Source organism: Brassica napus, chromosome C9 (genome assembly GCF_020379485.1).
Source record: "Brassica napus cultivar Da-Ae chromosome C9, Da-Ae, whole genome shotgun sequence".
NCBI lineage: Eukaryota > Viridiplantae > Streptophyta > Magnoliopsida > Brassicales > Brassicaceae > Brassica > Brassica napus.
This window is the reverse complement of record NC_063452.1, coordinates 57,720,135-57,741,635: the sequence shown is the minus strand read 5'-3', so window position 1 is coordinate 57,741,635 and position 21,501 is coordinate 57,720,135. Positions and strand designations below refer to the sequence as shown.

General features: G+C 37.9%; 2 protein-coding genes across 2 annotated transcripts; one reads left to right on the top strand and one right to left on the bottom strand.

The window, feature by feature from the left end:
- The first annotated feature begins 10,426 nt into the window (after window positions 1–10,426).
- On the top strand, window positions 10,427–15,861 carry LOC106424675 (PR5-like receptor kinase). Its single transcript, XM_013865431.3, has 5 exons — window positions 10,427–10,793; window positions 10,873–11,527; window positions 14,533–14,603; window positions 14,691–14,726; window positions 14,825–15,861. The coding sequence occupies exons 1-5, from the start codon at window positions 10,739–10,741 to the stop codon at window positions 15,739–15,741; spliced, it is 1,734 nt and encodes a 577-aa protein (XP_013720885.1). The 5' UTR covers window positions 10,427–10,738; the 3' UTR covers window positions 15,742–15,861.
- Window positions 15,862–16,041: 180 nt separating this feature from the next.
- Window positions 16,042–21,267, bottom strand: LOC106449939 (early nodulin-55-2-like). The gene has a single exon (XM_048769148.1). The coding sequence runs from the start codon at window positions 21,251–21,253 to the stop codon at window positions 20,399–20,401; it is 855 nt and encodes a 284-aa protein (XP_048625105.1). The 5' UTR covers window positions 21,254–21,267; the 3' UTR covers window positions 16,042–20,398.
- Between the last annotated feature and the right edge of the window lie 234 nt (window positions 21,268–21,501).

Below are 21,501 nucleotides of genomic sequence, written 5' to 3'. Positions count from 1 at the left end.
TCATTACTGCAAAATGGAGTATAAAATAGAGTAATGGGTTTTTTGTTTATTCATCACTCAATTTCTCACTCTATTTTACAACAAATTATGCAGTAGGGTTGGAGATGCTCTTAGTCGTTATCATGCGTGTTTAATATTCTTCTTATTTTTTATCCAAAAGAAAATATTCTTTCTTTGTTCAAAAAAAATAAAAAGAAAATATTTTTTATTTATATTGATTTAACTCGGTTCCTTGGAAATTGAAATGCAGAGTATCAAATGCATATACATATCTGGATACCAGTTTCTTTAAGAGCAGTATTAACAACAACTTTTATAGCTGCCTCTTAAAAAAAAATTTAAAAATAAGCGGGTCTCACCATATTATTAAGAGCGGTTTCTTTTGTCTCTTTTTGAAGAGACGAGTTTAGTTTAGTTTTTGCATTGTGCGCGTACCCCACCAATACATGAAGGTTCGCGATTGGTTCGATTATTATTATTTAAAAAAAAAAAAAAAAAAACTAAAAGCCTATGCCTAAGAACTTTACCGTTAATTATGTTCTAAGTTACTGCAATTAATACTCCTGTGTTCTGAGAAGAGTAAGGTCCGGACGAATTTAATTTTTTTTGTAACCTTTTTTTTGTTTTTTAGGAAAACTATTGTTTGACGATTTGAAAGACTGTTACTCGTAAACAAGAAAACTATGTTAAAACAAGAAAAAAAAAACGATAAATAAAATAAATACCATAGAACTAGGTTAAGATAAAAAGAGATAACATGGAGCTTTAATTAGAAATTCGGTAGTTTTCATGATCAAATCTTCAGACTCACGTAAAAAAAGGTAGCCACCAAAGCTTACGTGCACATACGAGTATTGCATCTCCAATACTGGATTCCGTGGTGAGTACCACAACCAAGAAACATTACATAGCGACGAAGAACATATGAAGGTAGACTGGTAGCTCACCAGGTCGACACTCATACGCAATTAAAAAAAACTTATTAGAATAGATAGATACATGTTAGTATAAACACAACTCAAACATGCTAGTAAACAAATTTCATAATTTACAGTTGAAAAGCCTTTTGATTGTATGAAGGGAACTGCCGGACAGTCACTGACCATGGTTATACAAAGGCACCACTGGACATGCACTGCTACTGGAGATATTGTGAGGAGATTGAGAGTGGTAGCATCAAACGTAATCCTAGAGAACTGAGTACAATCATGAAAATGCACAAGCATGCATGGCGCAAAAACTATTAATCTCCAATCCATGATCGTAAAATTCGTGGTGTATGGTATAGTCCAGCATGACCATGTGGGCTAGAGGCACTCCAGACCTAGTTAGGGAACAACAATGTATCAAAGAGATTGGATGGCTTCGATAAGGGATAACAATCCGGAGAATAAGTAAATAATCGTCAATACATACTTCTAATACGTACACTATCAACATAGCTATTTATTTATTTCTATTCAGAATTGGCCCCTAATAGTAATATAACTTTTTAAGGCTCCAAGCATATGTTTGATTGGCTTGTACTCAGGTGTGGCACTGGAGACAAGTATGATGTTTAGCTAAATTTGATAATATAAGCCATCCCATATTCGATATTTATATGAAATCATTAAAAAGACCAAAGCAACAAATACGAAAAGCAAAATAAAAGAATGTAGCATATTAAATTGCAAGAAAATAAGCCAAAGTATATTAAAGGATTCAGTTTCAAACCACGTAGAAAGCCAATCCCCGAACCAGCTACCATTTTCTATTAAACCGGAGTCCGGTTCAACCATGGAACATAAATTCATTGTACCCTAGTAGATTAGGTTTCTAAGTAGAGTCTGATATTTGCCTATCTCGAGATACTTTCATTTATTGGTATTAAAATTGGAATTTATGTAATAGCAATAACAAAATTAGAAAATAATAAAAATAAAACATCATAGAATAATAAAGATACTGAAGAAAGGATGATATTGTTTTATGTCAATGAATGGACACAACAATTTTTGAAATAAAACTTCACTCACTTGTGAAACCATATGTAACGATGGTAAAGTAAAGTCTATTTACAGTGTTATAAACTTACTTAGAAGTGTTGCTAAAAAGAACTTACTTAGAAGAATAGTGAAAGGTAATAGCTGAGCGTAGGTTTGTGACCTTCGGTCCTTGCCCCCCTCCGACCAAATCCCCGCCGAACCACCGTCGGAAACGCCGGGCTCTGCCCCTAGCTTGAAGCCAGAGGGTCCGTCTTCCCCGTCTGCAGCTACCTTGAGTCGACAGTCACTCCTCAGGTCGCTTTGCTCCACTGGTCACTTCCACCGGCTGCAACTCATTTTATAAGACACGCATTCTTCACCGGTGCGGAATCAATCTTCAAATGGTTTCTCGCAAGTATTCTACTGCTGAGAAAGGCAAACAAATCGATATGCAAGCAAGAGATCCTGATAGAAAACGCATCAGGGCTCCGGAGATCGACACATCAGCCCTCATAAAAGATAATGAACTTACCCTTATCGGTAGAGTCACAAACGCAAAGGAACAGCCAATAGGTTCGCTTATCTCATCCCTACCAAGAAACTGGTCGCTGAAGGGGAGAGTCACATGCTCAGATTTTGGCTTGGACTGCTTTCAATCCAGTTTTGAGCTCGAAGAGGACATGACAAAGTCCTAGCAAACAGACCGTATCACTACCACCACTGGATGGTTGTCATACAACGATGGGAACCGGTCATCTCCTCTACATTCCCATCTCAGATCCCCTTTTGGATTAGGCTGCAAGGACTACCGCTCCATTACTGGCATGAGAAGACGATCTATAACATAGGCCATGACCTAGGTCACTTGTAGGACTACCACATCTCGAAAACTTCAGCTAGAGTCAGGGTCCTGGTAGATGCTTTCAAACCACTGATAAAAGACCCTTTGATCGAGTTCGACTCTGGAGAAGAACTAGTGGTGTCTCTGGACTACGAGAATCTGAAGTCCCACCGATGCTCTGTGTTTTATGCTGACGCATGCCTCTGACGATTGCCCCTCTCTGAAACAACAACAAAAACTGGAGGTGCTAAAGGGGCCTAGCACTACAAGCTCTTTTACCCAACATCAAGCACCAAACGCGAGGGACGGCCACATATCCTCTCCCCCTGAGACATATACACGAGTAGATTCAGTCAGGGAGCCTTTTCACCAAAGGATAGACATGCATGGAAATCCTTTTGGCAGTAGGATCCCCATCGCAGTGACTCGAGGACACCTCTGAAAAAAAAACTTATTCCATCGAGAGGAAGAAGTGAGGCTTCTGATATACCACGTTAACTAGAGGACCACCAGCACACCCCAGGGAGGCGCTATGCAAGAAACACACATGGGGCTCCTTCCCTCCACCAAGAACATCTTCCCAACCTACAATGGAGAGAGAAACAAACACACAGGAGCCCAGAGCCGGATAAGGATCAGGTTGAGTATGATACTCCCCACAGAAGCTCGCCAAGAAATGCGCTTGAAGATAGACAACCACTAGGAAGAAATTTGGCTATCTGCGACTTCCCGCAAGAGCATCCGCTACCTACAACCGAAGAAGTTCTCGAAGAACTTAGGGAAGTTACTCAACAATATCTGAATGTTGATGATCCAGCAGAAAGGACTGCTAGACAACAGCAAGTCTTACTTGGAGAAAAAGATGATCTAATGGCAACAACTGCAGCAGGAATTATTGAAGCAGCTGCCTCAAACCTAGCGAAAGAGACGACCCCTGTCACTCCATCAACGGTCTTCGATAGGTTGGAACAACCAAGTCTACCTCCTTCTGGCTCGTATGTCTTCACAAGACTCGAAATCCCGGAGAGTGCAAACACCTCATAGCTCGCCACCATTCCAGAGTCACCTAAAAGGGACGTTAAAACATCAAGGAGTGCAAGAAAAAGAAAGAAAAAAACTACCCCTGGCCCAAGGCTCTTGCTAGGGACCAACTCTAGGAAAATAAACTTATCTCGAGCATCTCCTTCACATCATGGATTCTCGTTTGCGTCTCCGATCTTATCTCAGATGACAACGAGATCAAGCGGCAGAACAACTCCGAGGTCTACAGAGATTACAAACCAAAGGACAATGCAAAACGATGAGAGGCAGCAGGATTTTCGCACCCCTTGTCCCCCTCTTCCTTAGTAGTTCTTAGCTGGAACTGTTGTGGTATTGGGAACCCCCAAACAGTCCAAAGGCTCAAAGAACTCCACGCAAAGTGTTCCCCGGACATCATCTTCCTATCAGAAACAAAAAATGCAGATGATACTGTCCTGAAAGAAGTGGAAGCTCTGATGTTTGAATCATACTTCCTGGTATCGCCAACTACAGCATGCTCGGGAGGCCTCGCTCTGCTCTGGAGGAGTGACGTGAACATCTAAATTATGTCTTCTAACCAGAACTTCATCGATGCACATATCTCTTTCAAAAACGTCTCTTTCAATAGCACCTTCTTGTATGGAGCCCCTGAACTACCCAACATGCAAGCGGTGTGGGATCAGATCTCAACAATATCAGATAATAGAGACAACCCTTGGTTCCTAACTGGGGATTTTAATGAGATCATAAATAATACATAAAAGTCAGGGAGCAGAGAGAGACTTGAGAACTCCTTCAGCGCTTTCAGGTCCTTTTTATCTTCTTGTGATCTGTTTGATTTGAAGCACACTGGCAACTTCCTATCATGGAGGGGGACTAGACACACGCACTTGGTCCATTGCCGCCTCGACCGAGCTATGGCAAATAACTCTTGGATTGATCTCTTCCCCAATGGATGTGATGTTAGGAGTTTTCAAGTCTCCTAAGACAAATGATGTAGTATAAAAGATTGTCGAACCAATTCTAAGGGATTCAAAGCACCGAGAATGCAAGTACGTACTTAATCTAAGTGCAACCAATAATTTGGATGGTTTTAAACTAATATTAATAATAGAATGCAATAACATAACAATAAAACAATAAAAGAAGTGACTTTCTTTGGTTATGATAAAAGAGAATTCATGGGTATAGGAATTAGACCTTGGGTGATCAAGTTTCGAACTAAGGATGGCAAATGATCAATCAAAATATCAACCTTAAGCTTAGACACAATCTTAAACAAATTTTATGTCTAGATGAATGTTCATTTACTAACATATTTCAAACATTAAATGTCTTTTGGTTTAATAATATGAAAGCAATCATTACTAACAAGTCTATTGGCTATCTTAACACCTTTAACAACAAATATCTTTGGTAAAGTATGTTAAAAGCTTAGGAGAGTTGTCTCAGGCATAAACACCTTGTGGGTGGGAAATGCCTAAAGATCAACTTTTGAGAGGCCAACTCAGAAGATGCATTATCACCCTTAATCTCCCTAACCCATGAATTCATGAGTGGATTACTCACTACTCTTCATGATTCCTCTTAAACCCATATTGGATTTCAGATTAATCATGTAGAGAAATACAAATAATAGATTAGAAATCAACAGGATAACATATGATCAAATGAATCAAAGAGATGAACTTTTTCAAGAGGTTTTTGGTGGTTTTTCTCCAAGATAAAAGATAACCTGCCTCCTTGGCTTACAAAAGGTACTTAAACTTAGGTTTAGAAAGTGTAAAACGTCAAGACAAATGACCAAAAGGTCCCTAGAAAATCATAAGTTTCGACTGAGTAAATGACGCGCAGAGACTTCGTGGTGTCGCTCCGGGAAGTCGCTCTGGCTTGGGAGCGACCTCAGGTGGTCCCTCTGAGAGGTCGCTCCATGCCTATTTTTTTTTTGCCTCCAAAGTGATGAAAAGGCGAGTGATGTAGGTGGGTCGCTCTGGGTTGGGAGCTACCTTATGGTGTCGCTCTGGAATGTCACTCTGCGATGCTCGACCAGGATAGATATGCCTCTAGTAAATTGATCATAACTCCTTCATTACATCTCCAAATGACTTGAAACCACTTCCACTAGAAAGCTAACTCAATTTTCTGTGTTTCCACAAAATCTTAGCAACAGAAGATTTCTCTAAGGCCTCCATCCATGCTCATCTTTCACCACTTTTTGGATCACAATGCTCCCAAACATCTCAAATCACTCCATGGCACACTCCAACACCTAATAAGGACAATGAATGCAATATGGACTCTAAAGATGCCTAATTATTAATCTATATGATCAAAATGTACAAGAATTAATGGCTAAAATCATGTAATTATACAAGATATCATGACGCACTCACTATCTCCCTTTTGAAGGCTCCGACCACAAACCAGTCCTTTCAACCTTTGACAGCAAGAAAAAGAAGCCGCAGCGCTTGTTCAGATACGACAGAAGGTTGAGAGACAATGAAGAGATTACAGTGCTAGTAAATGATGTCTGGAATGGAAATCCAAACTTCTCTGTCTCATAGAGGATCAACAGATGCAAGCAGGCAATAGCGAGATGAAGCAAACTCAACTATATCAACAGCCAAAAAGCAATAGGGGAACTCAGAAAGGAACTAGATGAGACAATGTCAGATGAAAAAACGGAGGATTTCTTGATCTCCTCAATAAATCAGAAACTGCTTAAAGCTCACAGAAATGAAGAAGAGTTTTGGAAACAGCGAAGCCGTCAGCTTTGGTTGACTCTTGGAGACAAGAACACCAGATTCTTTCATGCTTCTAAAAAGAACAGACGAGCTCGTAATAGATTGACAACCATCGAGGACCCAGATGGAAATCCAGTCTTCGAAGATAAGCAGATAACTGAAGTGATAGCTAACTACTACCAACAGATCTTCAATTCCTCTTCCCCTTCAGCTACTGAAGTTGTAAACAAGGCCCTTACTCCGTGTATAACCGCGTCAACAAACGGCAAGCTCACATCAATCCGAAATAACTGAATCCGAACTAAAAATACCTGGACCCGATCCGAAGTACAGAAATACCCGAACGGGTTCTACACCTCTATATTGAAATACCCGAAAATTTGAAATACCTGATCCGAACCCGAACGGATACCCGAATGCTCACTCCTACCACACCGCTTAACTCTAAATCCTAATGTGTAGATTAATTAACTCTATGGGTATAAGTGTATATTTATTTATTTTGATAAAATATTTAATTCTATTTTGATAATTTTTATTTTTAAGTTATATATTTGTAATAAAAAGAATGTTAGGTATATCCTATCATTGGTAAATGCAATAGACAATTAAAGGGAAATAAAATCACATCGATTAAAATCCAACTTGGATTGGATTAATGTGTTATTCCTATACATTATTGGTAGTTATTAATTTCAAATAAAACAAATCTCATAATAAGTTTCAGATAAAGCCAAACCTCAACTAAGCTAATGAATTAGGAAGGTGTACTTACTAAAAATAATGTACACGAAGTAGTTATAGCTAAATACTACGGAAAATTGATTAATATCGTCATATATGTATATGCAAATAGGCAGACAAAGTCATAAATTCTGCCATAGAAATGCGATTCGTGAGGCCACTTATTAAATATCTATCCCTAACTTTTTATGCATTACTTAGTGGTTAGTTATAACTTATAAGCAAATCTTTCGACCACACATTAACTAGGTCAACTTACAATAGATGAACTTATATGCAATAGACATCGCTACGTATTTTTATTTATTTTCCGAAAAAGAAAGGCCATTGTTTGCAAGTATTACAAAAGAAGATAAACAATAATTTAATCATGGACCTAAGATAATAATTCGTGCATTTTCCTCACCTTATTCTAGCTAAACTGTTCATATATAATTGTGCATGGGCTGGTCCCAGATTATTTTCAAAGTTATAGAACTTGACATGGTATAACAAATTAACAATATAGTTGTAATTTAGAGCTAAAGGTCATTTGTTATATGAAATAACACATGACATGAAATGAAATACGAAGTTACCAAAACATGTCAGATACCAAAAGTAACCTAGAGGATGTTTGACATCCAACTATTTTTTTTTCTCCAACTAATCTTTTATTATATAGATATTGATCATATTCACTTGATTGTCTAATAAACCTAAAACTTCATTCAGTTTCACATCATCTAAATATAATCAACAAAATAAAATAGCCACATGAAATAAAATATTATACACCTGAAATTCATATACGATCAATGTTAAAAAAAATATTTAGCCAATCACTTTATTATAAATATTTTCCAATGCATATTTGTGATCAAGACCAATTTGTGAGTGACAAAGACTTATAACTATTAATATTGACCTTTCGGTTTTGATTTTGTTATAGATGTTATAGAAATATAAACTCACATGTACATGGTCCAACAAAAATATTTGCTAAAAGATTTATCAATGAACATTGGTTGGAACTTGAAACAAGCCATTGCTATTAGGTACATTATTAATGTTATGGTGGATGGATTAAAAAGGAAAATAAGAAAAATCAAGAAACAAATTACCAAATCATAGCATTCAGTTTTGGCAAGTAAATTAAGTTTTAATGTATTAGAGAGTAGCTCTCATCATATGCATGCACATGGCAACATGGTGCTTCCTTTGTATATACTCAAATTTTTATAATATAAAGAAGTCGATTAAAATACGAGCCAGCACTGAAGTTGTTTTGATGAGGGGATCTAGTGGTTAATTAAAAAACATGATCACTTTGATATTCCCTCAGCATATAATCCTAATCTGCCCACCCACCACTACCGAACTCTTTTTACGAAGTAGTATGCCCAGTGGCGGAGGCAGAAATGATTTTCAAAAGGGTCAATAATATTACCATAAGTAAATGATCAAACGGAAATGTTTATTGACTAGGTGCATAGAGTGTTTAGACTTAGATCATGAAGGTCATAATACCAAATTATCGGTGAAATGTGACTTATATAAGCATAAAAATTAAAATTTTCAAAAGGCACATAGGTCAATTGACCCCCCCTCATGTCAAGCTGGCTCCGCCACTGAGTATGCCTCGTTGGCAAGTACTAAAATCAAAGCATGATATATTGATCGTTAACTACCAAGATTATGTTAAATATTAAAACTAAACCAACGATGTGTATATCTACATTTATCTGTCTATGAGACTATGAAGGATTCCAGAATGATTATAGGAATCTTTTCACTTTTGAGATTTGATTTCGTTTGCTAGGATTTGATCTGTTTAACATGTATGCCGTATGTGTTGTAATCGACATCACGAGTTTTTAATTAGTACCGATTTTTTTTTTTGAAAAGGAATCTTTACTCTGTACACCAACTAAGGTTAGGGTTAAAAAATTAATTGCGTGTCTATCTAGACATCGTTCTGTGGACATGATAGACCATTAAGACATTCACCTTCATTTGTGGTTTAATTAATCTATATAACAGTGAAAAATATACATTGACCACATATAAAGCTTAGACTCCTCGATATTGTTTAAAAAATAATGAATATATTCGTCAAGTTGTTCCAATCATATGGGCTTTCCCTTTTTATCTGCATTCACAAGCAAATTAAAAAGCGTCGCACAAGTTGCTGTACCTTTGGAACTTCTTTAATTCATCTTCTCAATTAGTTAATTCATTTAGTTTCCCGAAAGTTTTAATTTACAACATATGTGAGCGAAACGGAAACATAGTACCAGAAATAGATAAATGAAAACGCCGACGAACTGAGAGCATGAAAAACACGTAATCACCATAATGCTTCTCAGCCAAAATGACGAGTCTCTCTTATTAATTTTCTTCATTACTGAGACATTTATATTTAACTCCAAAAAAGTTAAATGGTAAAATAAAAACATAAGATAGTATGTCAGTTTCTTATTAGTTATTATCCTCTATCTTATCTTCAACATAAAAAATTTAATTTTGTCAAAAAAAAAACATAAAAAATCTAAGTTGTTCTTTTGAAAGTGTTGTCGTCTTTTATTTATTTTATCCATAGAAATAAAATAAAATGTATTATTATTATTTTTTTGATCAAAAATAAAATGTATTATTATAAAAAAAAATTATAAAGAGGTATATTTCATAAACGTAGCAGGGAAATTCAGATGTAAAAGTGAGGGGGTTCCTTCAGTACTTCACATGTCCATTGCCATCCCTCAACGTCACTTATAAAATCTAAGTCAACGAGAAAATCTCGTCCGTAGGATGATGATGATGATGATGGACATGATCAAGACCATGATGATGGTCCTTGAATAGTCATGGGCTCTCGCAACTCTTTCAAGTCTTGGGGGTTACCTCCTTTGTCAGAGTTTTTGGAAACTTTTTATTCTCTTTTTGGGTTTATTTATCTGAAACTAAAAGAAGAATAATGAGGAAGAAATTTTAGGAAACGTTGACAAAAAAGAGAGTAATTCCGGAAAGGTTGCACTAAAAACTTGATATACTTCCGATTTTTCTGTTTTCAAAATGTATAGAAAACAAACTAAAATTACATAAAAGAAAAACCATTAGAATTGTAGCGAATAACAACAGGCCAATAAAACTAAAGAAGCTCAAAAAGACAGTTGGGCTTGCTTTTGTATTCATTTCTAGTGGAGTTCCCTTTCACTTTCTCTAGAACCCTAAGCCCATTCCAACAATAGAAGTATATACTTGTTTTTTTCAGAGAAAATCTCCTTTCTAGTTTCTACTATAGTCAATCATCAAACAAAAGAAGCAATATTATTCTTCATTGGCCATGGAAATATAAAGGGGTATTCTAATCAGATGCTAAATTAATATTTTAGTTCCTCTTCTCCCTTCTTTTTGTTATTATTTTCTTATCACTCGAGGAAATGAGTAAGATATTGTCATTATTCTTCATCATTGCTTCCCATTTGTTCGTCTCTGGTAAGGATTTTCCTCTGGCAAAGGTATATCGAGTTCGGTCTTTTTTGTTTTTTTTTTCACCTCCTTTTTGTGTTGGTAGGAGTGACGTCGAAGAACATAACCATAGAGAACAAATGCGATTACACCGTGTGGCCTGGATTCTCCAACTCTTTTAATGATTTCGGCACCACTGGATTTGCTTTAGAGAAAGGAGAGTCGCGTGTTATCCTCGCGTCGCCGTTTGGGTCAGGTGCGATATGGGGTCGAACGCTCTGCTCGAGAAACTCAACAGGCAAATTCTCGTGCGCTACGGGAGACTGCGGCTCCGGTGAAATTGAGTGCGGCAAGTACGGCCAATCCCCAAGGAATATGACTCTAGCGGAGTTTGAAACGAACAACGGGACTGTTGACTTGTACCGCGTCAATGTCGTCTACGGTTTCAACCTTCCCTTGTTGGTGGTCCCACAAAGAAGCCCCTATGGTCGAGTATGCTCCAGGGTGGGTTGCGATGTCGTTAACCTGAACCAGGCTTGTCCGTATGACCTTATGGTGCTCGATGCCGAGGAACGGCCAATCGCATGCACTAACCCGTGCGAGTCATCATCAGGTTGCACGTCGTCTTCTTACTCGGAAAGCTTCAAGGTCCCGTGTCCAGAAGCTAATTTCGACTTTAGTTACGACAACTACGTGGCATGCACAGGCTCCATCGACTACGTCATCACCTTTTGCCCTTCCTTCACTCCAGTCCCCACGAGGTAAATTTCCATTCCATTTTTTTGTCTCATATCTTGTGGTGGGGTCGATTCTGTCGAACACCACACGGCTTCAAAGCCTCCAATCTTGACCAAAAACTATAATAGTAGTAGTTCAATTTGTATATTATATCGTATTTTACAAGTCAAAGACATTGGCATAGGTTCGTCAAATGTACTCCTAGCAGTACCAGCCCTGCGTATAAGCATTAGAAGCTAGAGCTTCCGGCTCTAGAAAAATATTTATAATTTCGGCCCTCATTTACTCTCCAATGGTCTAGTTGGTAAGATCATCAAAGTAGTCTCATTGATGTTAAGAGTTCGAACTCTTAGACCATCATCAACGCGGAGTTCTTAGGGAGTTTTTTAGGTGTGGACTCCACAAAAAAGTTAAAATTCGGTCCCCAAAGCTACGAAATAAATATCGATCTTAGGAGGAGTTTTTGCACTGTTTGCGGGCTTCACCGACACATGGCGGCCCGCAATTGGTTCACTTTTAATTTTTTTTTTTGGGTCAAATAAACAAAAAAAAACTTTTTTAAGAAACCGATGCGATAATTGTGCTCTTAGGTCACATATACATTTTTTTATTTATAGTTTTTTTTTAAATAGGCCCATATTTTATTGTTGGCTTCTAGCCCTGAATTTTGTAGGATCGGACCTGACTCCTAGCTATCTTAAAACCAAAAAAACCCACCAAATCAAGAGTCATGTGACTCATGTCCTTATGTAACACATTTTGAAAAAAAAACTGTCTATTTGATATTTCTCACTAGTTATATTTACTAGGAGGACTGCTCCGCGCAAGCCCGAGATCGTGGACAGAGTTTTTATTTCATCTCAATATTTATTAGGATTATTGTAATAGTGAATTTTACGTTTTGGGTTGATCAATGTTCTTCAAGTTTTTTATTATTATAGGGTTAGAGTTGTGATGATGAACTGTGTATGCATTGTTTTTCACTTATGAATGACTAAACTGTATTAATAATGTGATTGATATAGTTCGTGTTGCTTGCTGTGTTAATGAGACTTATTGTTTGTTTGTCTTTTTAATTTGTTTTTTGTACTGTTGAAAGTACATAAATTATATTAAGGTTGTTGAGAGTACATTTTGTTTCTGGATATTTTTTTCTGGATATTTTTTTCTCCACGTTAGTTGTGTAAGTTATGTGTATTAAGTAATAATTTTTATTATTTTTATTATGTTTATTATATGTTTTTTTTATTTTTAAACTTGTTGCTTTTACCGGACCTTTAAAACAGATACATGAAGACTTGTAGAAATAACTATAAAATGAGTGATAATTTTGAGTATTTGGACCTTAATGGGTTTTAAACGAATTTATGTATTTCACATAAGAAGACAATATCATTGACCTGTTTCCATTGGGCATGTAAGCTATTTTCTTAAGACAAGAGGAGTGAGCAGGTGGAGATGTTATTGCCGCCTTTGTGTCTGTCGGGATTATCTCTTGTATTTCTTGGTGTGCATGTGTTTGTTTCTCTTTTATTTGATGGGTAATAATTCGAGTTGTTTCTTTGGTGAGGTCAAAGCCTTGGACATAATGGATTTTCCCAACCACATATGCGAGTTTAAATATCAGTATGATATCGAAGCATAATATAAACCTATCTGCAATATGATAATATACCTTGAAGTACTAGGTTTGTGTTCGCAATCACTTGGAGATTATCAAACAGTCTAATCATGACTGGAGATTGATCTTAGGAGCACCCGTGATGACTTCATCAATAATGGCTGGTGGGATGAAACGAATAAGGAATGAATGATCAGTTATCTTGTATATGCCTGAGCACCTAGCAACTTCAAAATGAACGACTTTCACAATGGAACCGGCTTTCAAAGATGACATGTATTGATTAGCACGTCCGACGGAATGAACCCATGAATCACATAATCTGCAAATAGTATTATTCAACAAAGAATCATGAAATCAATTAAAAACAATTATCTTAAATAAGTGTGATAGATCGAAGATTAACTTACATTTTCATCAAAGAAGAGAACTGTGATTTCCATAAACTAACTGTCTTTCTTGAAATTCATGGAATCCCATAAGCGGAGGAGGCCAACGACTATGCTCTGACTACTACAACCAAGATGGAAAGACTAGAAGGTTGAGTAACGTACGCCAGAGATGCTGGTTTGAGGAACTGAAGAGGCATATAGAGATATTTTCTAGAAGATGGTTAAAGCTAAGAGGAATCAATGAGTTTTGTGGATATGCAGATTGGGTTCATCAAAGATGAGAATCATATACATAAAGTTTACATATGGGCTACAAATCAGGAACATTTATGATCAAGCAATTTAAGATGGAGAGATGAAGAGTTCATCGGTGAAAAAATAGATTACTAATAGACACACAAAGCAACTTTGTAACGCAGACCTGTCTGAGACAATGATGAAAATATCCCTAACTCATGCTAAACAACGACGGTTTACAATATGAGAAACTATAATTGTTGCAAACTTAAGCTTTTTCTTCATATAACGTGATGAATCCCGTTTAAAAATAAAATCCATAATACACTTGTAGACCCGATCCTTAGAGTAAGCCGAAAAAACAAGGTCTTCCGACCTTCATAAATATATATTAGTTTCGGCCATTAATATACAAATTATCCTTTAGTTTAGTGGTATAAATGTTAGAGTGTGTATGTCAATAACCCGAGTTTGAACAATGGATTTGACATTTATTTTTCACTTTTTTAAAGTAGGACTCAGCTGATGCTGACATAGAGAGAATAACTTATAATAATTATCCTTTAATTTAGTGGTATAAATGTTGGAATTTGTATCTCAATAACTTGGGTTTGATATTTTTTTTACACTTTTTTAAAGCGATTTTACGAAAGAGTAACTTTTTTATTATAATATAAATTTTCTTGTATGTCTTCACCCAATCGATAATGCATTTTGACATGCAAATAATTTTGATAGTAAACTGATACATGTACATATTTATGATACTCGCTTGAAGACGCATAAAAAGTGAAACAAAAATTGAAACTCTTGGATTCACCAATAAAAAAACTACAACAGAAGCAAAACGTAAGTATACTAATTGTTTTCTTCGTCATACAATGATTAACGTTTTTTGGCTTTGTTAACCATAAATTTTGTTTTGATACATTGCAGATGATAAGTCTCCACTGAAGTTAAAAGTCATACTCGGTAACATCCCTTCGCTTGCTCTATCCATCATGTTACAATACTCTTTATCTTACTCGTGTACATGGAAACATAAGTTCTTAGCCTTCTTCTTCTTGCAGGTATCTCAACAGCAGCTTTACTTGTGATGATCATTATTGTTGCTGCGAGTACGGTAGTGGTGAGAGCAAAGAATCCTAGAAGAAAGAGTGATTGGAACGGCGAAAACATTGAAGCAATCGTAATGTTGAAACGATATAGTTATGCCAAAGTCAAGAAGATGACAAACTCATTCGCGCATGTTCTCGGGAAAGGAGGATTTGGAACCGTATATAAAGGAAAACTACTCGATGGAAGCGGTACAGATTTTGCAGTGAAAATCTTGAAGGATTCGAAGGGGAGTGGGGAAGAATTCATCAATGAAGTAGCTAGCATGAGTAGAACCTCTCACGTTAACATCGTTTCTCTACTTGGATTCTGCTATGAAGGAAGCAAAAGAGCTATAATCTATGAGTTTATGCCAAATGGGTCACTCGACAAATATATTTCAGAGAATATGTCAACGAAGATGGAGTGGGAAACTTTATACAACATAGCCGTAGGTGTTGCTCGAGGGCTAGAGTACTTGCACAACCGTTGTGTATCAAGGATTGTGCATTTCGATATAAAGCCACAAAACATACTTATGGACCAAGATCTTTGTCCGAAGATTGCAGATTTTGGTCTTGCTAAGCTTTGCAAAAAAAAGGAGAGTATCATCTCGATGCTCAATGCAAGAGGGACCATAGGGTACATTGCTCCCGAAGTGTTTTCAAAAAGCTTGGGAGGAGTTTCTTATAAGTCGGATGTGTATAGTTTTGGAATGGTGGTTCTTGAGATTGTGGGAGCAAAGAATAGAGAAATGCTTGAAAAGTCCGGATCTAACAACAGTTCTATGTATTTTCCGGATTGGATTTATAAAGATCTTGAGAGGGAAGAGACCATGAAGATTTTTGGAGATGAAATGTGTTTGATCCAAAAATGGTGTTTATGCTGGTGATGTTTGTTGAATCAATACAATAAAAGAATCTAAAGATAAAAGATTAGATTCTTGAGGTTTAGGAGAAATCTCAAAGGAATCAAATGAGAAATGAACATCAAAAAGAGTTTATTGATCAAAGATTGTATTACAAGAATGGTTTCTAATGTAAATTAATTTAAGAATCCATAAATCCTTTGTAAGAAGTGTTCTAAGTCTAAAATGGAGGAGAGACGATCTTTTCTAATAAGGAGGGAGCTCCTTATTTATAGAAGAAAGATGTCTAGGGTTTCATAATGAAGTGAGCCTAATTCAATGTCTAATGGGCATTGAGGGAAGATGTAAATTCACCCCCAACAGTAAGTCCCCCAAGTTCGTTGAGAGAGATGAAATCGATCTCTGTAAAGTTTACGAATAGGATTTATTAGACAATGAACAAGACATATTCATGCCTATGATGGTTTAGGCGAGTTTATTTCGAACTTGTGCCTAGTAAGAAACGAGTTTGCTTTAAACTCGTGCTTAGCGAAAGACGAGTTTACTTGACTCATGCTAAGACAGAGGCGAGTTTACTGAGAGCTCGTGCCTAGTAGAAGGAGAGCTTCTGTAAAATCATGCCTAGCCAAAGACGAGTTTTTGTAAACTCGTGTCTAACAATAAGCGAGTCGACCGCAAACTCGTGCCTAATAAAAAGTAAGTTCAATTTAAATTTGTGCTTACAATACACGTTTACCGAACTATTGCTGACCCGAAGTCTCGTGTTGAGATCGTGTGTGCCAAGCAAGTTGTTGGCTTGTGTGTTCGTCAGGCTATAATGATGTTGAGAAATGTGCCGGCTTGTGCTGTTGAGTTGTGAGGTCTGTGGTGAGCTCGCGATTGGCGACGATGAAGTCAACAGGAGTTATGCGGACCGTGATCACGTCAGCTAGAGCTTGTACCAGAGTGTGAGATTGTCATATGTCTGCCTCGCAATTGATTCTGGCTCACAAAGAAAAATATGATAATTGTCAGATCAAGTTTATCCAAAAGAGATAATCAAAGTTTTGTGTAATTGATAAGCAAGCAATGATGATGATCAAATAATTGCTTGGCTCTTGCATATGATGTTAGTGATTTATTTATAAATCGACAGTATGCATAGGTTGCAAGCAATAAAGCAATCAAGATTAAACAACACTTATCTTTGAGGATGAGTAGTTGCTGGTTGTTGGATATGAGACTTTTTCTTTGAAGTGGATCATGAGCTGATCGTAAAGAGAGGCTGAGCTGGTCTGATCACCCATATGTTCCCCACGGCGAGCGCCCTCTTTCTCTCGTTTTGGAGCTTGAGCAGAACTTGAAGCTTTGAGCTGCTCTAGAGATCATGACTCTTCTCATCTCGGGGCCGTCTCTGTTCGTCGAGCTCGTGGCGAGATGACATGGTGGCTTTACTAGATCGGTCTCGACGATCTTATCCAATGTTCTTGAGGTGTCACAGCTGGGATCATGAATATGCCGAGATGGCTTTGTGTCAAGCTTCCAGACGTCTGTGGCGAGGTGGCTGGTTCACAGTGATCTCCCAAGGTCTTCTCTAGAGCTCTCCGCAACTGGCACAAACAGGAGAGGAGAAGAGTTCAGTAAGAACAATCTCATCTCCTGATCTCGCAAGACTGCAACGATGGAGCCTAAAGCCTCGTAGAGATTGATGTATCTGAAGCCTAACGTTCTGCGCTTCTTGTTGCCTCTTTCCTCGTGATTCTCACGATCCCTTGATGACACTAGTGACGTGACGAGGTGAATGCCGAGAACAAAGCCATTGACGGAGCTTTTGAAGACGTCATGGTGGTGAAGCACAGGAAGCAGGGTGTGGAGACAAGATCATTACTATCAAGGTCATCACGTGATTGCCTCTGTCCGAGAGGCTGAGCTTAAAGACAGGATGAGAGAGGTCACTGCAATGAGTCTGGAGCAGTGAACAAGCATGTGAAGCTGAGTGGAATCATAACAGCGGCAGTAAAAGCTGGAGCATGCCTTGCGAGATGTTGCAATCTCCGCTTCTCACAATCAGTTAAGATGAAGATGAAACACAAACTGTTTCTGTTGACATTGAGGCTTGAGAGCGTCCTCGTCTTTGAAAAACAGAGCTCAAGTCTCCTTGCTTGAGATGATTTAGAGAGCTTGAGATGATTTAGAGAGCTTGAGATGATTTCGTAGAACAGTCTCTCGAATCGTGTGATAACGAGACGCTAAGATCATTGTGATAACGAGACGCCGAGATCGTGTGATAACGAGACGCCGAGATCGTTGTGACAAGGTGATTACGAGATCGTGGTTGGGCTCAATCAGGGCTTCGCGAAAGTTATCATCTTTGAGTCCAAATCACCTAGCCCGCGGCTTTGAAGCTCTCTGGTCCGTAGATGAGCTTTCACTATCAACTCGAAGGCCGCTGCTGAACTGGCCCACTCGCTGGATGTCTGGCGGAGGTTAGAGATGGAGATCTCAGACCTCTTTTCCCCGAAAGCTATGTGTTGTACGACCAGCTTGTTGCCGGTTGCAGTTGAGTGGAGCTTCGACGGATCTGAGGAAGCAACGGCGGAGAACTGACCCGGAGGGAAACGACGAAGCGGCTTGTTGTCGGTTGCAAACTCGCCGGAGATTAGAAGTTTCCCGAACGTCATCAGTTTAAGAACCGACCCGCAGTGGCCTCTGTTTCCTTTGTCGGAGGACGACGATGTCACCGTTTCGGTTCGATCTCGGTGGGCTTGAGGGGATGTAAATCCACGCAACAGCTTTGCTCGATCTCTGCTTCCGTCTCAAGCTAGATTGTTGTCGGGACCATGATGGAACTCCCACGATCTCCGTTTTGACCGGCGACTCCTAAATCCAAGATAATAATAATTTTTTTAAAAAAATAATTAAAATCCTTTTCATAGGTTTAGCATGTGTATATTATGTTGTAGTCAATGAAATCGAATTTTGTAATGAGATATCGTTTTGTAAACTTATCTATTGGACCGAGTTTGATGAGCACAGATCTAGGATTTTCCCAAATTTGACATGCTTTGAAGATAGTTCTCCTTAGCCCCCTCTTTCTAGCGCTAACTGTTTGATCCAAAAATGGTGTTTATGCTGGTGATGTTTGTTGAATCAATACAATAAAAGAATCTAAAGATAAAATATTAGATTCTTGAGGTTTAGGAGAAATCTCAAAGGAATCAAATGAGAAATGAATCAAAAAGAGTTTATTGATCAAAAATTGTATTATAAGAATGGTTTCTAGTGTAAATTAATTTAAGATTCTATAAACCCTTTGTAAGAAGTGTTCTAAGTCTAAAATGGAGAAGAGACGATCCTTTCTAATAAGGAGAGAACTCCTTATTTATAGAAGAAAGATGTCTAGGGTTTCATAATGAAGTGGGCCTAATTTAATGTCTAATGAACATTTAGGGAAGATGTAAATTCACCCCCAACAAAATGACGGAGAAAGAAGATAAGTTAGTGAAAAAAATGGTGTTGGTGGGTTTATGGTGTATTCAAACAAATCCATTTGATCGTCGATCGATGAACAAAGTCGTTGAAATGTTAGAGTGAAGTCTAGAGGCTTTGCATGTTCCACCTAAGCCTCTCTTAGGCTCACCCGCAGTAATGGTATCTGCTGAAGAGAGTCAAGAGACTTCAAGTATGCCTACATCAAGCCAGTTAGAGAGATGAACTCTTTCACCTTGCCAAGATACTCTGAACTCAGGTTTCAAAAAAAAAGATAAACTTTCCCAAAAAACCGGATCGAGATATTGTAGATGAGAGTTAATCTTCCTAAACTCATGTTTGATATTGTTGGACTTTATCATTGTATATTTCCACTGTGTAAATGATGTCCCATAAGTAAAAGTTGTAATGATTATTTTGAGATAAAAAAAATCACCTTCCTACGATAGTCATCAAACAAAAGAAGCAAAATACTATTCTACCTTGGCCATGAAAATATAAAGGGTTTTCTGGTGAGATACTGAATTAATATTTTCCTTTCCTCTGAGGCTAATGACTAAGAGATTGCCATTAATTTTCATTATGCTTCCCATTTGTTCGTCTCTGGTAAGATTTTCCTCTACAAAGTTATGGTTAGTAGTGTACATGTAAACATAACTTTTTAGTCTTGTTTTTTTAACAGGAATCTCAACAGCTTTACTTGTGATGATCATTTCTACTGCGAGTACGGTAGTGGTGAGAGCAAAGACGAAGAAAGAGTGATTGGAGCGGCGAAAACATTGAAGCAATCGTAACGTTGAAACGATATAGTTATATGCCAAAGTCAAGAAGATGACAAACTCATTCTCCCATGTTCTCGGGAAAGGAGGATTTGAAACAGTCTATAAAGGAAAACTATCAGATGGAAGCGGTACAGACGTTGCAGTAAAGATCTTGAAGGATTCAAAGGGGGAATGGAGAAAAGTTCATCAACAAAGTAGCTAGCATGAGTAGAACCTCTCATGTTAATATCGTTTCTCTACTTGGATTCTATTATTGAAGGCAACAAAAGACATCGTTTATTAATACTCCTCGAATCAAATAAACTCTACAATGACTGTGATAGATAAGTACACTCTTAAAACAAAAAAGCTAAAGTAGACAAGAGAGAAAGAGACAACAATAACTCCAAACTGGTTACAAATAATCAAACCAATAAACAAAAACAAATGGTTTAATGATGGGGCTGGGGTTTGAAAGTCTTCAACCAGTTGTTGAGGCGCTCCATAGCTGACAAGTCCACCTTCTTGGGAAAATTAGGGAAAACAACAGCTTTGGATTGTGGTCCCACCATCACTCGAAGCTTAAGCCCAGCTTCACAAGAACCCGAGGGTGAGGTTATGAAATAATGAACTCCCGGTTCCATAAGCCTAACAAGATCGTGTCCTGTCTTGTGCACAGCTACAGGAGACGTTGGGTCGCACGTCATAAATTCTAGATCACCGTTGATTTCATACACGTCGCTGACTTCGTTGTCGTATTCGAAAAACAAAGTATCTCCAACATGAAACTGTTTCTCCTCACTCCACTTGTTATAGAAGTCACTATCATACACTTTCCATCCTCCTGAGTCTCCTCCGACCTTGTAGGTATTTCCGACAGGAAGGATCTTGCTCGGTGGTGGTGGAGGAACCGGACGTGACGGGTCATGGATGACAAGAACTTCGAGCTTCTGTCCCAATACGCATTGAACTTGATTCGAGGTGATGAAGTAGTGAAAACCTGGTTCCATGAGAGTCACGACATCGTGTCCTGTGTTGTAGACAATTTTAGGAGAAGAATAGTCGCAAAACTCATATTCCAGAGCGCCGGAAACATGAGTCACGTCGTTGACAATGGGATCGTATTCGAAGACCAGAGAATCTCCAACGTGGAACTCCTTATGGTCGGTCTCGGCCCACGTGTAATAGACGTCGTCCTTGGCAGTCCATCCCTCGGAGTCTCCCACTTTGTAGATCTTCGCTGAGCAGCAACCCGAGAGAACCACGAAGCTCATCATCATTGCAAACACGAAGCTCATCATCCTCATTACAAGCTATGATCGAATAGTGAAAGTTTTGGAAGCAAAATCTTAAACTAGCTGAATGAGAAAGCTTTGATGAATGTGTGAATGAAACAAAATAGTATACCTTAACCCTCCTTATATAAGGGTTTACGGATCCTATTTTCCTTTTTAATGATATAAACCGTTTAAAAAAAATTCACATATCTAATCTGGAAAAGGAAAGAATCACGTTTTAAAATCTCTAATCCTTTTCTGATCAGGTTCGCGTGTGA

Coding starts and splice junctions, on each gene's coding strand:
- LOC106424675 (XM_013865431.3), top strand. CDS start 10,739: ATGAGTAAGATATTGTCATTATTCTTCATCATTGCTTCCCATTTGTTC. Junction 10,794..10,872: donor TTCCCATTTGTTCGTCTCTG/GTAAGGATTTTC, acceptor TTGTGTTGGTAG/GAGTGACGTCGAAGAACATA. Junction 14,727..14,824: donor GAAGTTAAAAGTCATACTCG/GTAACATCCCTT, acceptor TTCTTCTTGCAG/GTATCTCAACAGCAGCTTTA.
- LOC106449939 (XM_048769148.1), bottom strand. CDS start 21,253: ATGAGGATGATGAGCTTCGTGTTTGCAATGATGATGAGCTTCGTGGTT.